At 32.0% G+C, this 16,797-nt stretch overlaps 2 protein-coding genes across 4 annotated transcripts in view; both read left to right on the top strand.

The window, feature by feature from the left end:
- LOC115886459 overlaps nt 1-8,677 on the top strand; it is a 22,891-nt gene extending 14,214 nt beyond the window's left edge. The window contains exons 2-4 of one of the 2 annotated variants that reach the window (XM_030905618.1): nt 3,277-3,431; nt 5,897-6,014; nt 8,182-8,677. In XM_030905618.1, coding sequence (XP_030761478.1) covers nt 3,277-3,431; nt 5,897-6,014; nt 8,182-8,600 — 692 coding nt within the window. In that variant the 3' untranslated portion in view covers nt 8,601-8,677. The remainder of the gene's footprint in view (nt 1-3,276; nt 3,432-5,896; nt 6,015-8,181) is intronic. The other variant, XM_030905617.1, reaches the window with a different exon arrangement.
- A 4,407-nt stretch (nt 8,678-13,084) lies between these two features.
- On the top strand, nt 13,085-16,298 carry LOC115886466. 2 transcript variants are annotated; one of them, XM_030905627.1, is made up of 4 exons: nt 13,085-13,572; nt 13,635-13,788; nt 14,512-14,589; nt 15,300-16,298. In XM_030905627.1, exons 1-4 carry the CDS (start codon nt 13,386-13,388, stop codon nt 15,409-15,411), a joined length of 531 nt encoding a protein of 176 aa, XP_030761487.1. In that variant the 5' UTR covers nt 13,085-13,385; the 3' UTR covers nt 15,412-16,298. The 2 variants fall into 2 exon arrangements, with proteins under 2 accessions (XP_030761487.1, XP_030761486.1); XM_030905626.1 differs by lacking the exon at nt 15,300-16,298 and having other exon boundaries at nt 14,512-15,018.
- The last annotated feature ends 499 nt before the right edge of the window (nt 16,299-16,797 follow it).

Genomic DNA, 16,797 nt, shown 5'->3' with positions numbered 1-16,797 from the left:
CGTGTCCAAGAGTTTTCTCGAAAGACTAACCGTGTTTTTAAATAACAAATATTGTAATATTTGAGGGGCGTTTTCATCCTCTTGGAATTTGAGATTCGAGAAACACCTCCTTATCGAACCTCTACACCCCACAGTCAATCCGTTTGCCAAAAATCACCTTTAAACGTCAAGCAGTTTAAGCAGAATCCTGATTACTCAATGGTCATATTTTATGAAACACCCTGTATAACTTTTTAAAAAATCTTAAAATATGTAAAACAACAAAATAAAATATACATGTTTAAGAGTTTTTCTGAAAAACTCACCGGTTTTTAAATAAAAAAATATTCTAATATTTGAGGGGTGGTTTCACCCCCTTAGAATTCGAGTTTCGAAAAATATCTTCTTATATCGAACCTCTACACCCTAAAGTCAATCCGTTTTCCAAAAATCAGCTTTTTACGTCAAGTGCTTTAAGCAGGATCGTTATAAATCAATGACCAGATTTTTCGAAACACCCTGTTACACTCGATGTAACATTTTTAAAAAATCTTAAAATGTGTAAAAAAACAAAATAAAATATATGTGTTTAAGCATTTTTTCAGAAACTTGATTGTTTTTTTAAATAAAAAATATTGTAATATTTGTGGGGTGATTTCACCTTATGGTTTCACACCCTTCGAACTGGAATTTCGAAAAATCCCTTCTTATCGAACCTCTACACCCTAGAATCCACCTGTAAAATTGAGCTTCTTACGTTGAGTGGTTTGAGCAGGATCGTGATTAATCATATCTATACTAATAATTAAAAAAAAAGACGAAGAATAATATATATACTGATACATAAAATCCTTAAGTCACTTAAGGATTTTATACTATATCAGTATAGATTTTCTTCATCTTTTTTTTTAAATGGAACACAATGTGAAATACAAGAAAAAATCATTGGGTGGCTTTGATAAAAGTTTACTATGGAAAATGCCATGTGAAATATAAAACCACGAATAAAACTCTGCGAAACCGTTAAAAATTTTAAATACTCTAAATACAAAAAATGTTCATTTTTTAATTCTCCATTTACTAAAAAATAATATACAGTGTGTTCCATTCAAAAAAAACAAGAAAATTTATTTTATATTTAAGAAAGTTTGGCGTAGAACTTTGTATGATAAGATTACGATATTTATAGCAAAGTAAGTACAGATCATCTAACGTAAATACATAACATAATTTTGACTTCGGGACAGTTCTTGTATTTTTAATAATTTTTATTAAGAAAGGCTGACTTAGCATTATGGACTTAGGATTATGTAAAGTGATCTGAAAGGAAGCCAAAAATGTAACAATATACAGGGTGTTCCATTTAAAAAAATCAACCCGATCCACTCACACCTTCTGAGCCACCCTGTAGAAGTTATAATATTTTCCTGAAATACATCCTAGTACATGCTTTAGGTTAACACTTAAAAAAAATTTCCAGTTTTTTTATTCTAAGGGCTACAGATTCCTGACACACTTTTGCCGGACCCTGTATACAGAGGGCCCTGTAATAGTCCAGCGTCGTCGGCTATCTTATATGTCCTATAATATAAAACTTAGGAATTTTGTTTAAGTGCAAACCTCTATACAAGTATACTCTGTGCCTTAAGTTTGTATTAAATGTATTTTAGGAAGAAAATATATTTTCTACGGGGTGGCTCAAAAAAGCATAAATGAACTGGGATTATTTTTTTAAATGAAACACCCTGTCTACTATTGCATTTTTGGCTTCCTTTCTAATCACTTTGCATTAGTGAAGTGTCAGTATTTGAGTAACGCGATTTTGGGGCGGTATTTTTGTATTTCGCTCCAGCCGTCGCGTTGCGTCGCGCTCCTATATAGAGTGCCGATTTCGTCCCTGTCGTGAACAGAAACAAGAATGTCGAATAATTATAATACCTACAATAACATTTGGGTTTTTAATTCTTCATTTGAATGAATATCAATTCAGCACAGAGTAGATTATAGTTTGTCCAGCGAAAGAAATATGAAATTAACGGTTTTCTGTCATTTCAAATGTACACGCACATATTTTCTTTGTCCTTCCTTGGTTTCGTATTCTCTCTCTACACTCTACACTGTCTACACACACTATATTTGACACCCGTGTATATCTAAACGAGTTTTTATAATATAACATGTAAAATACGACAACTGGATATGTGTCTATGAAAGGAATTTCAAGAATGCATACACAATATTGGAATATGATCATTTTACTACAGAACAAATTATTTTTAATCAATTTTTTTTTTTTTTTTAAAATATATAATTTTTGATTTATTTTTAATATCTCTGAAACTATCAAGAATATATTTATTCATATCTTAGGGTTATGTGAAGTGATCTGAAAGGAAGCCAAAATGCAATAATATACAGGGTGTTCCATTTAAAAAATCCCATTCAGGTCCACTCACTTTTTTGAGCCACCCTATAGAAGTTAAAATATTTTCCCTGAGATACATCTGGCACATACTTTTAGGTTTGCACTTAAAGCAAAATTCTCAAGTTTTTATTCGAGGGAATACAGATGCCCGACGCACTACAGCCGGACCTTGTATAACCCACTTCATTATCATTACAAAAAACGTGTATATTATTAGTATATATTATTATTACTATATTACAGTAATATACCATACAACAACCTAAACATTCTACATTATTCATTCTACATGTTACAGTACTTGTGCATTTATCGTTGCCAAACACCATAGAGAACGAAATAATAAAAATCAGCACTCCGAAAAATTCATAAATAAATGTTTTTTTAACTCTAGAAGCAAACAGCTGATTAGATATAAATATATGATTAAATATAACGATATGAATTCTTGATTAATTTATTATATTTTATTGGGTTTTAAATTCTCTTTATTTTGTCTTGCCCTGTGGGTTTTGCTTACCGCGTGTAAAAAGTTTTCAAAATGATGTTTAAAATCAAAGTTATGATTATACTATAGACGTTAATAAAAATAAAAAGGTTTTCACAATTTCATTTATTATGAATCACCTTTTCTTTCCAAAGTTTTCGATATCTTGTAATACCTTAAAATAAATTATTTTTAATTGTACAATACATTTTTATTAAATATCTATAACAGTACCTACACTATCACCAAGAAGTTAACAACAAATTAGAAAATTGAGCATATCTAAAATCAAAAATAAATAACACAAACTAGTGCTTAGTCTAAAATTAAATGTTTTCTTTGCTATAAAAGGTGGATTTAAAGAATGGTAACATTTTTTTTGCAGCAAAGCAAGAAGTTGAAGCAACTAATATTGATGGTCTGATAATGATTTTTGCGAAACTAGCTTTACAGCCAAAAAGAATGAGTGAAATATGGGGCGAATTTACGTCAGACAATTGTCCATCTTTAGCAGATAAACCCAAAATATTTTTATTTCAGGTAAGATAAATTCAATTCATTAGCATCTTACAATTAAATAAGTAAGATATACACACAATCTCAAAGTTTAAGGATATTTCAATTTTTGTCTTGTATTTTTTTGTTACCACCTAAATATCACGAATTTCTAAGTGCTAAAAAAATATTGATACATTATAGTATTTTTAATGAGAAACTTGTAAAAATAAGATATTTTTGCCTAGTTTCACAAAAAATGTAATTTTACAAAACAGTTTATTAGTATTAAATCATTACAGTACTAATGATACCATTAGTAAAATGGTATTATTTTCACAATGAGTTTTGTGAGTTTAAAAATTAAATCAGAAATACAATCTTGTAGTAAAATTGCATGTCTCTAGACTTATTCACAAAACTTGTGTGAATTTACTATAATATATTTAGAAATAAATGACGCCACGTCACGTGACTTCTTGTAAAGCTGATGCGAATTAAGTAATCGATTGACAACGTAGTTAGAGGAAAGACGAAGAAAAATTTAATTTAAGCAGTGGGAATCTCAGAGCGAGGGTGATTAGTGTTTTTATAATTTAAGTGTAAGTATATATATTATATATTATATATGTTATATATATTATAGAAAACAAATTAAATTTTTATATAAGCAGTTAAGTGGCAAGAATCCTTATATAATTTTGTTATATATATTATTATACATATTAATTATGTTTATATGTAGCTTCTGTAAATATAAAGCCAGCCCTCTTAGTAAACACAGTCTCCATTTTTTTATAATTATTTGCATTTTAATTTTAGCGAATTTTTTATGTAAATATAATTATTGTTCCATGATCTCCCTCTATCAACATATCAAGTATTATTTATTCTTTCAGACTGTTTCGGAGAACAAATTTAATAGAGGACCGGAGTATAGGACTCTATACACTAATAGTTTCTAAGTGGGTAAGTTGGTAAGTTGACTATTTTGATTAGATACCTTTTCTTGCATGTTTTTTTTTATTATGTGCTACGTAGCGTGGCAATTTTGTTCCTATATTTTTGTTAGGTTATTCTAGACAAGAAGAGATGCAATGAGTATTTTACATACATAAATTCTTTTTTTTGTGACTTTTTATTTTTTATTAACCTTTATAATAAATATTATAATTATAAATACATGTTTTATTATATTTATTAATATTTACTAACGCTTTGTGAATTTACAAAAGTAATTGTAAATTCACTATAATAGTAGTACAAAAAGTTGGCGATTTTAAAAGATAAATTTACAATGAATAAGTAAATTTACTATGAGATACACACTTTTTACATAAATTCACAAAGAATATGGGTAAATATAAAGATATTATAACATATTTACAAACATGCCACAAATTAGCCATACAGCGATTTTACAAACGAGTTGTAATACTAAAGAACATATGGTAATTAAAATTAAATTTTTCAGTGTATTTTTAGCCCTTACGAATGGCCTGAATGATACACCGCAGCCGGAGATCTATAGCCTAATTGGCCTAATCTTGAACTTGCCTAACGATGCCAGGAAGTTGTGAATAATAGAAATGGTCAACAACAACTAACTCTCTACTTAGAAGAGATACAATATTTTTCTTATTTTCCGATAAGTAATTAATCGCAGTTTTTACTTTGTTTTTAATATCTGTATTGGGTGTTCTGGGACTTAAAAAATAAAAAAAAATGTTGAAAAACTTTTATTTTATTGCAATTTTATTTTAATCTCCATGAACTAAAATAAAAAAGGAACAAATGCAAAAGTCTATATTAGTAATTAAGGACATATGTTTAAAATATCTCTAGACATTGCGGTTGTGTGTAATAAAATAAACCTACCTAAGTAGCAAATTATGTAACCTCAGTTTATTAGTTCATATATTATTGTTAAAAATACTAGGCTAAATTGTTTAAAACTAAAAAAATAAACAAATTGAAAAAAAGTTAGTATATTAGGAATTCATAATAACTGAAATTATATTTAATGTATATGTTGGAGGCAGTCCGAAATAATTAGATATATGGCGATTATAATTAAATATACCTACCTATATCCACAAAGTTACGCGGAAGAGTTTTGATTGCATTGGTTTCAACTTTTATGCGGTGGGTGTTAATCTTTGTTGTTAAATTAAATCAAAAAAAGATTAACCCCCTCCGCAAAGAAGTTATTTATAACCACGAAGTTGCACGCATCTGGCAAGTTTAGTATGGACAAATCGCCATATGTCTAATTATTTCGGACATAGGCCGAATTCGACTTCTGCCTCCAACATATATATTGTAGTCTCATAGTGTATTTCGTCCTCAATTTCGTCTTTTCATGAAGATCCTAGGTCACTTCATGAAGCGTCGCGTCGGTTAGGTTAGGAGTTTAGTTAAGTTATTAGGTTAGTTTATTTCATGAAGTGACTAGGATCTTTATGAAAAGACGGAATACACTATGAGACTACGACATACATATTTTTAAGACTATGGATAAAAAGATCGGAACAGATGGAACACTTAAAAGAGCGTCATATCAGCAGCTTTACAACTCACCAGTCGAAACAGATCTCCTTATAGTATATGATAATTACCACGACCAAGGTAATATGACAGTTTAGGGTTGAAACCTTTTGTGTTAAAACAGCAAAATAAAACACTAATTCACTACAATACACCAAACACTATTTTAAACGGTGGATGCTCGATAAACACGTTAGCATCATCAGCCGATGATTAAAACTAATAGTCAAGGTAAACAATCAAGGTAACAACAACCAAAAATTGTAACCCTGGTAAAAAATATAAATTATTTCAAACTTTCAAACGAGGAGAAATAAAAATTTTCATTGCAATTTTTATTTCCCCTCAGTGAAAAAGTTAAACTCGGCACTACATTATTTAATTGAAGCTTTATTAACTCATTAAATTTTAGCTTAAAACAAATACAAAATGACCATATCGTGCCATATCTCATATCTCTTGGTACACCAGCAGTAGAAATCAAATTAATCATTTTCAACAGAACGCTATACGTAATCACATTTTAAATTGATAATTAAATTATAAATATAATTTACATATTATGTTCAATATGTCAGTTTTATAAGGTTTCTGAAATATTGACCACCCACTGTTTTGTGTGGGTGGGCAATATTATGGTGGCCAACTTTATTCATAAGTGCAGTGTTTAAATTTACTTAGTAATCAAAATGGTAGATTGTTCTTTTATAATGATGGTGCCGTGTAATTGCCAAGTCATTATAATTATTACAGAAATAAAGACGACTAGAATATTGATCCTAACAAAATTATTAAATATGTGCTTCCATAGAAACTAAATAAAATATCTTTAATGGGTTTACATGGAATCTCACAACTTTTTGTAGTGGAAAAATTGCATTACCAGACTTTTTTAAATTTTTTACATTCTATATTTTTGATAGTATTTTTTTTCTAAATAGAATATTTAACAATAATCCATACTTACCTCAGAAAGCAATCATCTCTCGAACGTTTTCCTACTTATTCTTTTACACGACCCTCTATATTTCACTAGCCAATCATCTCCTATAATCCTCATAAGTAAACCAACCCTATAATAATAAAAATACCTTCTTAATTAAATATTTGATACTACGTACTAACTTATATACAGGGTGTCAAAAATAATGTATCTAACTTCCATGGGTGATTTGCAAATAAAACAAAAAGTTCCTATGAATATATGCTCTAAATGCTTCGCGAAGAAGTTACAGCTCTCGAAAGATAAAATAAAAATAACATATTTTGTTTATTTTTAAAAAAACCGTTTTTCCAGAAATTTGGTACTCTTAGAGTGGCTGCAACGAGATCCCGTTATCCTGCTATTAAAACATAACAGCTGATTTTTATATATAAAAAGCAATTGTGATATTTTAACAGCAGGATTACGGGACGTCGTTGCAGCCACCCTTAAACACATTTTAATACCAAAGCGAATGGCAATCGTGTAAAATTCTGTAACACTTCTGAAAGGATACTTTCCACTAAGGTAGATAGTACTGCTGGTGGTACTTATTTTATCCTTATGGATACAGTAATTTCAACAAATGGCCCAAGAAGCTAAAACTTTTTTACGTCAAAAAAAAAGGTGCTCTTCATTTAGTACGAAACGGTGAACAGTTTACAAAATATTTGCGTTTAGAAGTTACTAAAACCGATGCTTTAGTGTTAGCGAAATGATAAAATGTAAAGAAATTCTAAATAAATGAATCTCCCGATTTCGCTAATACTAAAATCGATGCATCGGAACCTTTAACCGCAAACATCTTGAAAACCGTTCACCGTTTCGGACTAAACGAAGAGCACCTTATTTACATAAAAAAAAGTCCTAGATTTAATTCTCATTTGTTGAAATTACTGTATCTATAAGGAAAAAAGCCGCACCACGGAAAGTAGCCTCTCAGAAGTGTTACGGAATTTTATACTAGCGCTATTCGCTTTGGTATAAAAATGTGTGTAAAGCATATCGCGCACTTATGCGAAGAGCGGCGAAAACCCGTGCAACGGATTAAATTTATGTTATAATATAACATAAATTCGAGTGGACCGATGTATTATGTTATAATATAACATAAATTTAATCCGTTGCGCGGTCATTAGCTGGAATCCAAAGCGATGAAATTCTATTCGGCGCGCTTCGCGTTATTTTATTTTTATCTGTAGAATCACTCACCGAAGATAGATACACTATTTTTTGACACCCTGTATATTATTATAACTTTTACAGGTTCAATGGATTTCCTTTTCAGTTTCAATGAGAACATTACCAATTTTGCCGCTCAAGAAGATCTACTTTCTTTAATAACCGTAAGCAAGGGATCGAGCAACAGGCCTGTAGTTATTTCCACCATGACTAAAAAATTTTACCTGCTCAATCACGAGCACAGAGGTCACCATCTTGACATCGTGGAAAATCACAACGAGATAAAAAAACATCTGGAAGACATAAAACGGTACGTCACGGAACCGAAGCCAAAAGCACAGCCAAAAGTTAAGCGAAATCCATCAAGAAGAACAAACAATAGACCAATAGAGCAAGCAGTCCCAGATGGAGTTGGGTCCATTCGAACGCCAACAGCCGAACGAGTTAATAAGACGATTAAAAGTAATAAATCAGTTGAAGATAAACCTCCATGGAGATACTGAAATGAAAGAACTGATATGTAACTAGAACATTGAGAACTTAACATTAGGATTATATTGAATAAATAACAGAAAACGCTTGTTTGCTTTTTCTTAATCCAAATCTCCCTGAGTATTATTTCTGTACAGGGTGTCGCATTTTGGTTGAAATTATACGGTATATCCGTTATTCGTAAAGATATATGCGCGGTTTGCACAAACCTGTGCCACTTTTTTGTCAAACGGAAGATGCCGTAAACAAAATTTTCATAGCCCCCTTCGTTTCTGAGGTACAGGGTCTTTTTGAAAATTTTGCAGTTTGGGACACCCCTTGTATCTCTGTTATTGTTAAAGGTATCGAGAAGGTGAAAACTATTTATTGTAGAACTTTTTATGTAGAATGCAGTGGCGTACTCTGTTATTTTATAAAAAGCATATTTTTAAAGATATGAACTAAAGTTATGTTTTCTTAAATGGAACACTCTGTATATTTATAAATTATATGATCTGGCTTGCCATAAGCTTCTCAAAAATAGATATCACTCTATATTTAGTTTCGCTATTTACTGCAATATTTAAAAAAATATATTAAAAGATCATTTTTATTAGTAGGTCATGACTGATAATAAAAGAAACTAAAGAATTATTAAAAGTATACTGCAATCTGTCTCTTGTTTTATTTTGGGAGCCACTAATAAATTCTTTATATCTAACCATTTACTTATAAGTAAATCTTGGAAGCTATCGTACCGGAACATTTAGATATTTCTTTAGCTAATTTACTTGAAATATACTTTCAGCATAATGGGTCTCCCCCTCACAACTTTGAAAATATTAGAATTTTGTTAAATTATTATTTCTCAAATCAATGAATTGAACCCAATGGACCCATATGCTGGCCTTCCTGATTTCTGGATTTGTCCGTTCTCGATTTCTGATTTTGGGGATTTTTGGAATATATCGTGGCAACTACAACAATGTCGAACACCTGAAAAATGCTTTAATAATGCAAACTTTTAGATATTTGCAAACCCATACCGTTATAATATATTCCGTTATAAAAAAAAATGAAAAATATATTCAGACAGTTCAAAAGTAAAATCAATCCCAAATAAAATTTTAATATGTGTATGACTATTTTAGTAAATACAATTTTGATTTTTTTTATTATTTATCATGGCCTACTAATAAGAAAATAAAAAATGATATATGTATTTTAGATATAAAGTATACAGTAAATAGGAAAAATAAATATAGAGTGATATATAAATATACAGGCTGTTCCATTTGAAAAAAAAAACATAACTTTAAGTTCATTTTTTCAAAAATACTTTTTTTAATAGAAAAACAGGCCACGCCACTGTATTCTACGTAAAAATTTCTACAAGAATCAGTTTCCACCGTTTCGATATCATCCATAATAACGGAGATACGAGGGCTGTCCGAAAATGCCAATTTTTCCAAAAGACCCTGTAGCTCACAAACGAAGAGGGCTATGAAAACTTTGTTTACAGCATCTTCCGTTTGACAAAAAAGTGGGACAGGTTTGTGCAAACTGCATCCCCCTATCTTTACTAATAACGAAGATACCATTTGCGTTCAACCAAAATGGGACACCCTGTACAAAACGCCAACCTCACTTAAAGAAATACTTTAATTAGTTTATGCCATTAAGGCCGATTTCCACTAGGCGATCAGGTCACAGTACGCTCATGGTCCGCTCACGGTCAAGATTTTTCGACAGTATTTACACTCTTCAATCAAACGTCGTTCAATCTTGTGTGGTCGCGAAGTTGTAAAACTGATTTTAAAAAATGTTTAAAAGCTTTTCGAATAGTGAATTAGCTGCTATTGCAATATGTTTGGATGAAGAAGAGTATGAAAATAAAAAGAAACGGAAGATATGGGTCCATGATATGTTAAAAAAAACCGAAGGTGAATTTTTCACTTTCCATAAAGAATTTGTGGATGACGAAATGAAATTTTTTCAATACTTTTGTATGACGAAATGCGCATTTTATTATATTTTAAATAAAATTTCGTCGGACTTGATAAGAAAAAATACCACCTTTTTGTTTGTTTAAGGTAAGAAAATAACTTATTTTAATAAATAAAGTTATTGTTAAAAACCAAATTGAATACAAATCGGATTATAGGCACCTACAAAACCCTTTTATTTTTAATAATACCTACAAAGCTGTGAAATTATATTTGTTCTTCACACGAGAAATCTTCATAATATGATGACGCTGCTGAGGAAAGTGGGGTAGACGTAGTTACAGAACCATCAGTGTTTGTTTGAAGTGGTAATTTTTGGTATTCTCTTTGGGGCTGCTCGATTCTATTAAAACTAGGACCAGAAGTAGACTGAAAATCATGGAGAGAGTCTTGTTGGTGTCTTTGGAGACGCTCGATGCTGTTAAAAGTTCGACTGGAAGTGGATTGAGCGATATGGAGGGAGTCTTGAGATGTCTTTGCGGCTGCTCGATGCAAATGAAACTGGACGTGGATTGGAAATCATGGACGGAGTCTTGTTGGTATCTTTGGGGCTGCTCGATCGTATTAAAATTATGACAGGAAGTGGAATTTGAAGCAGGTTGATCAGCACAGCCCCGATCATTATTAGGCCACGGCCACGCATCCAAATATATTTGTCTTCAATATCGGACACATAATTAAATATTTGTTTTTTAGTCGTGTGAATATCGGCGGGTGAAAAATTACGCACCGTTGCCTTAATACTATCGAAAAATAGATCTAAATGATCTTTTTCTTTTTCTGATTTTTCCGAATTTTTGCGTTCAACAATTCAATACAATTCTGCATTGTCACGCACTGCCTCTATCATTTGTTCATCCATTTTATATTGAAAATTTGAAAAACACATTCACAGGGAAGAAAGTATTTACCCCAAGCGCAGAATCAGAACAGAATTTGGCCGACACCTGATCGCACTATATTCACACTGCCGTCCAGTCATCCGACAGTCAGGTCTCGATCTGTTCAAAATATTGTCTCCGAGAAATTACGCGGTCAAAGAGCGTGAGCGTACCGTGAGCGGATTTGCAAATGTGGATGCTCCGTATAAATTAGTACATTGAATAATAAATTTTGACCGTGAGCGGACAGTGAGCGTACTGTGACTTGAGCGCCTAGTGGAAATCGGCCATTACAGTTATATTTTAATTACCGCTAGAAAAAAGTCGTCAGGGTATTTCGCCACTTGCGCTGTAAGAAAATCTACAAAATAAATATTTATTTTTTGTTAACACCGCTGTGTTAATTCAACGGAGATCAATTTGTCAACGGCGTATTTTCCTAAAGAGACAAATTTGCCTAAGGGTCAAAAAAATGCTTAACGTTTCAGGAGGTATCTCCTCCCGTCGTGTAGGGCTTGACCTCGTCAACATTACCATCGATTGTTATTCCCCTGCCGTCTTTGACGCCGTTTTTTATCGTATAGTGTAACAAGGGTGTAACCTGGGTGTAACTAATACCGTATGAAAAAAAAAAATGGCGTCCAGTTGACTTGGAAATGAACATCGATGACATTCCCAATGTAATTCTACATATTAAATGACAGCGATCTTCATAGCCATCGTTGAGGCCGTTTTTTTTCGATCATATTGAATTTTTTATTTTAATAAAACTAAGAAATAGCATCACTACTTATTTCGATGAGTTTGATTTTGACCGCTAGAAAGTTTCAAAAGACTTTCGTACGTAGGTAACCACAAAGGATTTTTGAATTATTGTTACTGAGACCCGAATGTATCGTCAATTAAAGTGCCGAATCCCGGTTCTTTGATGACTCAAAAGAACAGAAAATTACCGGTACCACACCGGTACTTTCTGGACGGAGAATTTTCGGTTCTGAACCCTATACATAACGCATTATGCAAACGTTTAAGATGTACAACTGCTTTGTATCCAGATCCAAACACTGCGTGTCAAATTTAGCAAACGATTTCGAAATTGTTTTTTTATAATTTGTTTGGGGGTCAGCGGTTCCTGAGCGGCCCCTTCACATTAGCGTAACTAGCAATTCATCCTGGGGGGCTTGAGGTCGAGCCAGGGGGACCTAGGTCTTTTGTTCTTTAAAAAATGAAGAATAATATTAAAAAACACATTTTTTGAATAAAACGTTTACAAGAATTTCTCTATCAATAAATTTCATAGACTTATTGGTTATCAAACCGCGTTCCTGTAGATTACTTAAATACCTACAAATTTTTAAAAAAAATTAACACATTTTTTGAACACAACAAAATAATTTTAACTAAACAAAACTAGAAAACGTCATTTTTACTACATCACAAGCAAATAAAAATTAATACGTAGCCAAGAGTCATAATTCAAGATTTCTCTGGGTGGTGCCCAGCAGTACCTGGGGGGGGGGGGTCCGGGGCCCGGCACCCCCTGGCACCACTGTAGTTACGCCAATGCCCCTTCATAGATAAAGGAATAAAAAATAAAAACCCTTAAAGAATGCAAAATGCAACCAGTTATACAGATGACTGCTAGGTGGTGTAAAAGAAATAGAGAGCATGTTTCATGTTAGCACAGATTTCTAATTTGTACTGTTGGTAAACAAAGTTGTGGTTGTAAATTTATGGTTGTAAATACTGAACGAATGAAGTGTTTAAAAGGTCTGCACGTACAATCAAAGGTAGCTGACAAAATTTAGACAGAATTTTATACGTTCAATCGATAGAATATTGACATAAATATGATTCATGATTAATTTATAAACAAAGGCGTTTTATATATCTGTAATTAATTGACAAAAACGGTAAAACGGATACAATCATGGACCAGTTAAGTATTGAAAAAGGACTAACGATTTCTTATTTATTATGTGCTATTATGGGTATAATATCATCTGTTACTACTGGTATAGCATGGGGTCATTGGTATCTCAGTTTAGATCAATGTGGCATAGGCCGAAATTGCAGTTGTATCTTGTATGGACAAAACACATTTTCTAGATTTCTGGGTAAGTATCATCATTGTCATAAAACATTACCTTTATAAGCCACAATTTTGGTTCATTTCTAGGTGGTGGACAAGCTCCGTGCATATGGATAACTTATGGACCTCTTCTTTATGTATTTCTAGCCATTTGCATGACTTGTTTTCATGGATACAGGGTACTATTTACTACCAAATCTCCAAAAATGAGAACTAAAAGATCTGTTATTGCTAGAATGAAGTAAGAAACAAACTGCATAGATAAATGAAACAAGTTTAGATTGGAAAGTGCCCATAAGGACAATGTAAACACTATTTGGCGCTATTCTTACGGTCGCGACCCAAAACTTTTGAAAATTTCGGAGCGGTTCGGCTTTTTCCGGAATTATATCGCCAAATATTGTTTATTCAAATTTATTATTATTTTCGTTTAATTTTATAAATAAAATACAGTGTGTTGCATACAAGAAACTTTATTTTATATAAGGACGCATGTATGAAATACCTATGAAACATTGGAAACCGACGTTATGCCACGATCCACGATGGTTTTGCAGTTCACAGCACAGCTTTTTAAGTTTTTAATGCCACTTTTTCACAATTATCACCGGTTGGAGTAAATAAAACTTGAATTAAACTCACAAGATAGCAATAATTACTTTGAAAATGGACGCTATAAACACTTTTTGGAATTTCTTTAATGAGAGCGGTTTAGATTTTGAAAGATTATTATGATTTTTGAAGATTCTGACTTTGACAAGAGAAAATTATTTCTGTTTTTGTTTGCCGTTGTTCTTAGCGACCGCAATAGCAGCGCCAGATCGCATATAACGGTCGCGACCCAAAATAGTTTCGCGATCCAAAATTTTTACGGGCTTTCCAATCTAAATTTGTTGCATTTATCTATGACAAACTGTAGCAGAGACTGTAGTGACATTATATTGACTTGATTCTTTTGTTTTAGTCATGGGTCATCTGTTCAAATTGAAACCATAGCCCAGGAAGATATAAGTTCTTTATACCGCTGTTTTTGGATTACCATGTCAGTATTAACATCCATATTTTTTGTTTATGCTCTCGTTCATTTTGCTATATTCCTTGACGGCTTTTACACTACTTGCAATGAATATAGGAAAATGTTAGAGAAATTGTTAAGTGTACATGGGACGATTTTACCTGTAATACATAGAAGGTTACATTGCCAGTCGGTATTTGATTTCATGGACTATATGCAATTAGATAGTGAAAATGCATATCGTAATGGATACATTAATACTGGACTAGCGTTGATCCTTGGAATAATAGCATCTTGTTTTGGATGGATTATATTCTTCTTTGCTAGTTGCTTAAATATTACGATGGCTAAACGGCAAAACTAATCTTAAAATTGTTTTTCAAAAATTTTATTATCAAAACTTTTTACATAAAATTATTGTCATGAAAAAACAAATGATCAAGCAAAAAAAAACAATTTACATGAAGACTTAAGGATTTCAAATAATATTTGCTACTTAAAGAAGAAAGTGATTTGTGAATATGTTATTCAGAAATCATTATCTCTAACATTTATGTTATATCTATAAATAGTATTTAAAAAACAAAAAATGTACTAAAGTAGAATTGCAAAGTTTACAGAATATATTCTGTAAACTTTGATATTTGCCCTTTTTTAACCTACTTCAAGGTAAAATAGTTACTTATTAAGGTAAATAGTACATATTTAAATAATGCAATTTTTTATTATAATTATAGTTATTATATTGGATATGCTCAAATATCGTCGACTTGCATACACAGGAGTGTATCTGAAAATTCTGTAATTTATGCAATTCTAAAATGTTGGCCCAAGAGAAACTTACTGTGAGAAAGCAATTCTAAATTAGTTGTAAACTTAAGTAAATAAATCAGGAATAATGGTAGAATGAGTTATGTCTTTTTGAGGGCAGCTAGAGGCTAGAGAACACAATTTTTAACTCTATGAGAACACCCATGATACAAAGAAAACAAGGTATGATCGATAGCAGCTACAATTTCGTTCAGTTTGCGCATACCACATGTGACGTCATACGCCATACAAAGAAATATCCATATTGTTCAATTGTCACTAATAAAAAAGGCCTAAATAGGGAAGAATTAAGACATAACCTCAAAAGTTATGTCAAATCATTGAGCTTGACATTTCCCCATTTATTATGTGTGCTTGCCAACCAATGGAGCAGTTAGCACCTGTGACGTAATCACCAAACCTGCGCAATATCATACCTTGTTTTCTTTGTATCATGGAGAACACCAATTTTGATGTATGACTGTATGACCACAATAAAACAAATTTGGAGATACGTCCCTTTGTGTGCAAGCCAACGATATATGTAAAAAAAACAAATTATAGGAAAAATTCATTCATAAAGAGCAAAAACCCCATACACCGGCGGGTATATTGGCCAATTTGATATGACATGGGCCAAATGTGCGGATAAAACTATTTAAAACTGTCACGGGACAAAACCGCAGCTAATAAATTGAAGGATTTAAAGGACATGTTTGAAAATGTGTAGTTTGAAATGTTGAAAAAGTAGTAAATTAAAGAAAATATTTTTTTACGCGTAAAAAATAGTATTTTGCGTGTAACGTATACCTAAGGAATGATCGAAACGAACGGCGTCCAGTTGGCTTGGAATGAACATTGATTACATTACCCATATAATTTTACATATAAAATGACAGCGATCTTCATTTCATAGCCATCGCTGACGCAGTTTTTTTTTCGATCATACGGTAGTTTTTGACGTGGAACAAATAGATTTTTACGCGTTAAAAATAGTTTTTCATGCGTAAAAAATAGAAATAAAAAATTATTTAATTCGCTTTCACAAAAATTGTATTAAAATATCAAAATTTTTAATAAACACATGGACTGCTCACAAATACACATCGCGTCACCTAAGCCGTTACCACTAGCTCGTGTGTCACGGCCTATGGTCACGGCCGTCTTGCTAGCTCGTGTGTTACGGCCTTGAATTTTACCCCAGTGCGCATAAAGGAGTTTCACTTCAATTACAACCTTCTTGAGGGCAGCTGGCTGGCAAATCTATTCGGAATGTTCATTTACATCATATAATATTTTATGTTAACGGAAGGGAAACGGAATGGAGCTGATATGGAAGGTATAGTGAGAATCAACCTTTAGCCGGCAAGCCAGATTTGCCTGCCCAAAATGACTAAGGTTTTTTGTACGTACCGAGCATAATCA

The sequence above is a fragment of the Sitophilus oryzae genome, unplaced genomic scaffold (assembly GCF_002938485.1).
Source record: "Sitophilus oryzae breed Bouriz unplaced genomic scaffold, Soryzae_2.0 scaffold_489_pilon_pilon, whole genome shotgun sequence".
Taxonomy (NCBI): Eukaryota; Metazoa; Arthropoda; class Insecta; order Coleoptera; family Curculionidae; genus Sitophilus; species Sitophilus oryzae.
The sequence above is the reverse complement of the archived record's forward strand: the minus strand, read 5'-3'. Positions and strand labels throughout refer to the sequence as shown.

What these genes read in the sequence shown, in the direction of transcription:
- LOC115886466 (XM_030905626.1), top strand. Translation starts at nt 13,386, where the DNA reads ATGGACCAGTTAAGTATTGAAAAAGGACTAACGATTTCTTATTTATTA. An exon ending in CACATTTTCTAGATTTCTGG is followed by an intron (nt 13,573 to 13,634) that starts GTAAGTATCATC and finishes GTTCATTTCTAG; the next exon opens with GTGGTGGACAAGCTCCGTGC. An exon ending in TCTGTTATTGCTAGAATGAA is followed by an intron (nt 13,789 to 14,511) that starts GTAAGAAACAAA and finishes CTTTTGTTTTAG; the next exon opens with TCATGGGTCATCTGTTCAAA.